This window comes from Penaeus japonicus, unplaced genomic scaffold, assembly GCF_977035675.1.
Source record: "Penaeus japonicus unplaced genomic scaffold, GWHDUDI00000001_assembly GWHDUDI00000027, whole genome shotgun sequence".
In the NCBI taxonomy this organism is placed as follows: domain Eukaryota; kingdom Metazoa; phylum Arthropoda; class Malacostraca; order Decapoda; family Penaeidae; genus Penaeus; species Penaeus japonicus.
The window spans coordinates 15084299-15091798 of NW_028234429.1; the positions used below are offsets into that span (position 1 = coordinate 15084299).

Here is a 7500-nt window from a genome sequence, read left to right on the forward strand (position 1 = left end):
ATTATTATTAGCATCATTATCATTATGAAAATGATAAGAATGATAATTATTATTATTGTTATCATCATAATCATTATCTCTATCAATATCATCAACATGAATATCATTATTATTATCATTATCATTACTGTTATTTCAACCACTAATGACAACAATAATAATTTGAAATAAGAAATAAGATACAGAACAACAATAGCAACACCAACAACAATAATAATCATTAACATTACAGCAATAATTGAGAGAAATAGCAATAGAGCGACAAAAAAAATATTAATAGTAACTATCACTACTATCTTTTATCACCCCTTTTTTTTACCATCCTCCAATCTTCCATTCATGAAGAAATAACCTTTGAAGAAAACCCACTCTTTCCTCCCTGCACATTCGTCAACTTAGTTAGCTACTTTCTGCTAGATTCTCTGCCCAGCATTCGCCCGAGGAAAGTTAAGAGAATGGTGGAAACTTTGCGATAGTCCGATACTCTTCAGTTAGTCCTGTAGCGAGTGGAATGACTACGTTTTCTCTTTTCACTGGTTTGGATGCTCCGTTTTCTGTCTCTTTTGGTTTGTTGTACTTTCTTTGCCTTTTTCTGTGTTTTTGTTTTCTAATTCATCTCTTTCTATTTCTCTTGCTCTTGCTCTTGCTCTTGCTCTCTCTCTCTCTCTCTCTCTCTCTCTCTCTCTCTCTCTCTCTCTCTCTCTCTCTCTCTCTCTCTCTCTCTCTCCTCTCTCTCTCTCTCTCTCTCCCTCTCTCTCTCTCTCTCTCTCTCTCTCTCTCTCTCTCTCTCTCTCTCTCTCTCTCACACACACACACACACACACACACACACACACACTCACTCACTCTCTCTCTCTCTCTCTCTCTCTCTCTCTCTCTCTCTCTCTCTCTCTCTCTCTCTCTCTCTCTCTCTCTCTCTCTCTCTCTCTCTCTCTCTCTCTCTCTCTCTCTCTCTCTCTCTCTCTCTCTCTCTCTCTCTCTCTCTCTCTCTCTCTCTCTGTTTACTTATCCTGTTTCTTTCTGTCTTTTATTTCTTCGTCAGAATTTAATTTTCTTTTTCTTTTTTCGTTGCCTTCTTTTGGTTCCCTTTTTGTATACATGTACTATATGCACATTCAAAGTATTTTTAAAAATACATTGGAATAACTAATAAAACTACACAACCAATTACCCTCCGTAAAGTCGTTTCTTAGGGTATGTATCATTACCATCAGAAAGGTCATTACCACCATTAGCAATTAAGCAGTTATCGATAGAAAGGAAGCTTTAAGAATCTCTATGTACCCGGGTTTACCTATTAAAGATATAAAACAGATATTAAAACAATTGTAACAGGATAAATTCGAGAATAACTATAGCAATGGCAATGATGACAAGAAGAACAGCAACAAAAAGATGAAAGATCAATCACAAAACAACAATAACAATTAAAATAACAATACAGCGTATTTTAGCAGTAAGGAAGGTTCTATTGTGATGGAGAACCTGTGAGTTCCATGCCACTTTCAAGCTCTCAGTCTAACCTCACAGCGAATTTGTGTTCGAAAGGTAAACTATTGCTCCATTTGCTGCGACGGTCAATAAATGTCCTTCAGAATCCCATTGCACTATATATTTGATATATATTGCAGGCTTTATTTTACTAATGCACTTTTTTGGCGGGGGGAGTTCTATTTCCGTCTATTGTTTTCTTTTCGTTTCTCTATCTTTTAGGTAAAAAAGATGCACAATGTAATATTCCTTATAACTAAAAACGAAGGAATATATAGACAAAACCATTTAACGAACTAACAAAACTGAATATCTATACCAATTTCTCAACTGTCGCGGACGTGAAAACAAAGTGCCACACGGATATCAACATTCTGTTTTTTTTCTCTCTCTTACCCTCTTTTTGTCTCATTTTTCAGGTCGAGTGTGATGGTTTCGGGATGGTTCTGTCTCTCGGTGTTTCTAGTCTACTGCTGCTCTCCCCTGCTGGGCGCCCCCCCGACCCCCACGCAAGGTCAGTGCTTTTAACAAGATCAGGGGAGCACGGGACTAGGTCGTTCGTTCCTGAAATGTTTGTTTATGTTAAATGAAATAGTATGTTTACACTGCACTGTATTTGTTTATGTGGAAGTAAAATATGAGTGACAGTAGTAGGGGCATAATGTAGTTTGGGCTGAGACTGGTAACTAGTATTCATCAAAGTCATGGTTGCATTACAGTTAAGACTTAGTTTTATGTGCATGTTACATATGAAACGTATACATAATATAATATATTAAAAATAATAATAATAATAATAATAATAATAATACCATTTAAATCTCTTTCTCTCTCTCTCTTTCTCTCTCTCTTTCTCTCTCTCTCTCTCTCTCTCTCTCTCTCTCTCTCTCTCTCTCTCTCTCTCTCTCTCTCTCTCTCTCTCTCTCTCTCTCTCTCTCTCTCTCTCTCTCTCTCTCTCTCTCTCTCTCAATTTCTCCCTCCCTCTCCATCTCTCTACCCCCTCCCTCTCTCTTTCTCTATCTCTCTATCTATCTCCCTCCCTCCCCCTCTCCCCCTCCCCCCCCCTCTCTCTCTCTCCCTCTCTCTCTCTCTCTCTCTCTCTCTCTCTCTCTCTCTCTCTCTCTCTCTCTCTCTCTCTCTCTCTCTCTCTCTCTCTCTCTCTCTCTCTCTCTATTCACTTCCTATGTATAGCAACATAACAATCCCCCCTTTCGCCGGCAGATGGGAGCGAAGCGTCGTTGGTGAAGCGCTCAGCTGCCTACCCCCACGGCACAATGCTTCGCTACTTCCTGATGGCGATGAGCAGCTCTGACGCCCCTCGCAACCCGCCAGTCCTCGTTAACCGACCCATCAGAAGGCTCGGGTCAGAGTTCCTGGGTAAGAGGTCCTCGCCGCCTGCAGTCAGCCTCGAGCAAAACTCCGTAGACACGAGCGACTGCGAGGACGAGACGTGCGCTGAGGAAGCCGAAGGCAAAGACGACGAGAGAAAAGAACACTTGAGTTACACTGGGCAGTACGACTACGACGACCACGACGATGACAACGACGATGACGACGGTGTGATTGATGATGACAAGGCAAAGAGAGACTCACAGATCGCCAAACCCAAGAAGAGAAATATTAGAGAACGAGAAGATTGGAAAGATCTCTTCTCGATATTGATGTCAAAGAAAATGGGTTCCGAGTTCCTGGGAAAGAGAATGGGATCGGAATTCTTAGGGAAGAGAATGGGTTCCGAGTTCCTAGGCAAGAGAATGGGTTCGGAATTCCTCGGGAAAAGAGGAATGGGTTCGGAATTTCTCGGCAAAAGAGCCATGGGGTCGGAATTCTTAGGAAAGAGGGTCACGGGATCAGAATTCTTAGGGAAGCGCGGAATGGGCTCTGAATTCCTGGGCAAACGTGCAATGGGGTCCGAGTTCCTTGGAAAGCGCGGCATGGGATCAGAATTCTTAGGGAAGAGAGCAATGGGTTCAGAGTTCCTGGGAAAGAGAGCAATGGGTTCAGAATTCCTAGGAAAGAGAGCAATGGGTTCGGAGTTCTTGGGTAAGAGGGCAATGGGATCGGAATTTCTAGGAAAGCGAGCAATGGGATCGGAATTCCTTGGCAAGCGAGCAATGGGTTCAGAATTCCTAGGGAAGCGAGCAATGGGTTCGGAATTTCTAGGGAAGCGAGCTATGGGATCAGAATTCCTAGGAAAGCGGTTTGTACTAGGAGTTCCGGATTCAGCAATTGTCGACACGAAGAGAGCTGTGGGTTCGGAATTCCTCGGGTGAAGTCTCTATCAGACCAGAAGACAAAGCAACACAAGTTTAATTCATATTAAAAGGCAGGAAATTCCTTGACTGTGTTAATTGTTATTGGAACGAGGAACTTCATCATTCCTTTTATTTCATATGCATTATTTGTCTCTGTTTTTTTTTTCTTCCTCTTTTTTAAATCACAACACCCGACATCAAACAGCAGTTATAACGGCGTATATTGTGTCGTTTCCAGAAAGCCAATAGTCATTTGCCATGTGGAGGAGGGATGGCGGGTGATAACACTGGTTATCGGAAACAACAGACTGACTGGGAGTTCCTTATCAAGTTACTCGTGTGTGGCATTTGTAATTACAAACAATAATGATAATGATGATCTCAAAAGGATTTAAAGACCATGTAACTATTGTAAAGACATGTTAGTGCCATTTATTTTTGTAAAATGCTTATGATCGTTCACTGGACAAGAGTTCTAATGTAGCGAAAAGATTCAATAAAATTCTTCGTCATCCATCAAATTCTTTTAATCAAGATTGACTTTTGTGTGTATGGACAGCACAAGTCATGACCAGGTCTTTGGTAGTTACCATAATAGAGTAAGAAAATACACAATCAAACTGATTTACTGATATATTGAGATGATAATGTTTGGTACCATCGCTATTGTTACGTTCATTATAATTTGACTTATCATTTATATAATGAGGACTTATTGCTATTTTGACTTTTTAAAGTCAAATATTCATTTTTTTGAGTGTCATACTATTTCCTTCTGTATATTACATTATTTTGATAGTGATCCCAGTGTCCAATTTACTCGGAGAAACCCCCCAATTTCTCATCTATCAACTTCCACAATCACTACTTCTCTTAATGGTTGACGGCTGGCAACTACTCATATGAATTTCACTATTTAAAATGATCTAGAGGGGAAGTTTTGATGATCTGCTCTTGTATTTTGAAACCGTTAATTTCAGTAAGTTTTACAAATGCATGTTTTTTTTCCCATTTCCTCTACCCTTATCCCCCATCTCCTCTTTCAAACAAGATGATGGCTGGGTTTCTATAGGATTTTTCCCCTTTTTAATACACTTATAGCAGTTCTCGGTGAGGGATAAGGTTAGATCTGACGAAATTCCAAACTAAATATTATCCATAAACAAAACAAAAAGATCTACAACACCATACAGACCTAAATGAAACCAAATATCCATATACTGTATTGTCCTCGCGCACAGTCATCCACAAAATACAGTTTCCGGTGCATACATGTACGTTGTGATACAAATGTATTGGTTGTGAATATGTCTCGACACACACTTTGTAGACATATCCAGTGGAGTCCACAGGTTGGAGGATTTTGCCGATCATCCTGTATATAGGCGACAATTACGACTAACCATAATAAAGTATGAAACATTTTGTGAACAAGCTTTTAATATCCTTTCAAACAAGTAAGGAATGTAGAGAGAGAAAACAACTTGGCTTCCAGTCTAGAAATGGTTGCGCGCTCATTGCAAAAGTTCTCAACGATTGTAATGATCGCTTAAACTTACTTTAATGTATGCTTTTAACACACTTTATATTTACACACACATACACACACACACACACACACACACACACACACATATATATACATATATATATATATATATATATATATATATATATATATATATATATATATATATGTATGTATGTATGTATGTATGTATGTATATATAGAGATAGATAAATAGATATATACATAATCATATCCCTGTAATACACACACACACATATATGTATGTATATATATATATATATATATATATATATATATATATATATATATATATATATGTTTTTTTGTTGTTTTTTTTTACCTGCGTAGATTGAAAACCTAAACGCAAAAAGTTTTCGGTCTGGCATATGTGCAATAGCCATAAGTTTACTGTTCAAATCAATTTTATGTAAACGTTTTAAAAGTTGTTAACGAATTTTGCCGGTCACCCATAGATAACAGCCTTTCAAAAAGGTTAAATTGATTGCTTATATCTATCAGTGTAACAGTATGTTAACAATATGAATATTTACTGTGTACTATTGTTTCGGCATTTTTCTTGATACACAAAATAAGATTGTTATCGAAGGATGAAGTTGGGTCTAAAACTTCTAGAAAATATCTACAATATTGATAGTATTTATAGCAGTGTTAATAAGCATTATAATGTTCATAATCATTACGATGCTAACGACAATAAAAAAAATAATGATAATGAAGGCTTTGCTGAATATGCAGTATCGTTGCAAATATAGACGACGCTGAAGAACATATATTCTTTGTACTATTTAATACTAGAGACTGATTCATATCAATATATACAATACTGAGACAAGGCCATGATGCCATCTTGGGAAGAATAGTAAACATTGAACATGTTGTTTGTGTTGTCTCAAAACCAACAAACAAAATATTAATAAATTAAGTTCAATATTGTAGACAGTGACGATTTCAAGATCAGAAAGAGTAATGCAGTTAAGAAACTAAGAGTGCTTAAGGGCGGAAAACATAATAGAAAAGATATAAAGCAATTTAAGGATTAGATCTGCTCCATCTGGAGAAAATAATCAGTAGAAGACAGACAGCTTTCAATCAAATTATTAATATACAAAGTCTGTCCATATTCGTTCAGATTTGGTCGCCATTGTCCCTTGCAACCAAACGCCTTGAAATGCTGGATCCACTATAGGGGTTGGAATTAGTCTTCAATAATACTAACTGCATAAATACTATCTTACGTGATGATATGCCGAGACTTAATGATATAATGACTTTCGTTAATTCTTATTTTTTTATTAGTACTAATATATTGAAACAATAATATAACTTTCATAAACTAAACTACCGCATCGATTGTTTATATAATTGAGTATTTACGTAACGAGCAATTGAGTATTTCGGAGAGCGAGATAGTGAATGAAGGTGATGACGGGCATCGACACCAACACACATGCATTAAAACAAATGTCAGGCACACAATATCCCTTCTAGCAAAGCAGCATCAGCAATCAGCAGTGCAACAGCACAGCAGAAGCATAGGACAGTACAGCACAGTAGCAGCCCAAGCTATAATAGTAATGATAATAATAGTAACCGTTATAATAATAGTAATGGCAATAATAATAGTAACCGTTATAATAATAGTAATAGCAATAATAATAGTAATAATAGTTGCAGTAATAACAGTAGTAGTGGTTATTATACTAGTAATAATAGTTTTCCTACTTATACTAATTTAATGGAAGAAATTTATACCTATATCTACAAACATGCATACAAACATACATGCACTGTTAACTAACAGTTTGTATAATGAATCATGCTTTTTTTTTATTGAGGCACAATTACGAGGCCTAATAAAAGTATTGGTATAACACCGTGCGAGGTCTCCCGTGGTTTCCCGATGTTTCTGACAGCAACTTAAATGTTATAATGTTTATTGCTAAGTATTGGAAGATGCGTCATTGTGTCTGTGCATCAAGAATCCTATATTGTATATATTGAATCCTATATTGTATATAGGTTATTTTTTTCGTGGACCACTACTTTATTAGTATCCTACAGATATGGTTCTTACCCCGACGTAAAAATCATGGTAGCAAAGCAGTTTCCGGGAAGTTAAAATAACTGACCCTGGGTGTGATGCTTCCCAGCTGATAGGCCGTCTCAAGGCAGTAGCTACTACAGTGTCAGCCAGATTAAGAA

At 37.4% G+C, this 7500-nt stretch overlaps 1 protein-coding gene across 2 annotated transcripts in view; it reads left to right on the top strand.

The window, feature by feature from the left end:
* Positions 1-5171, top strand: part of LOC122259228 (uncharacterized) — a 122290-nt gene extending 117119 nt beyond the window's left edge. Inside the window, exons 1-3 of one of the 2 annotated variants that reach the window (XM_086552636.1) lie at positions 1482-1548; positions 1911-2005; positions 2713-5171. In XM_086552636.1, the coding sequence (XP_086408762.1) occupies positions 1921-2005; positions 2713-3764 (1137 nt within the window). In that variant the 5' untranslated portion in view covers positions 1482-1548; positions 1911-1920 and the 3' untranslated portion in view covers positions 3765-5171. Of the gene's footprint in view, positions 1-1481; positions 1549-1910; positions 2006-2712 lie in introns of those variants that run through there. The other variant, XM_086552635.1, reaches the window with a different exon arrangement.
* The last annotated feature ends 2329 nt before the right edge of the window (positions 5172-7500 follow it).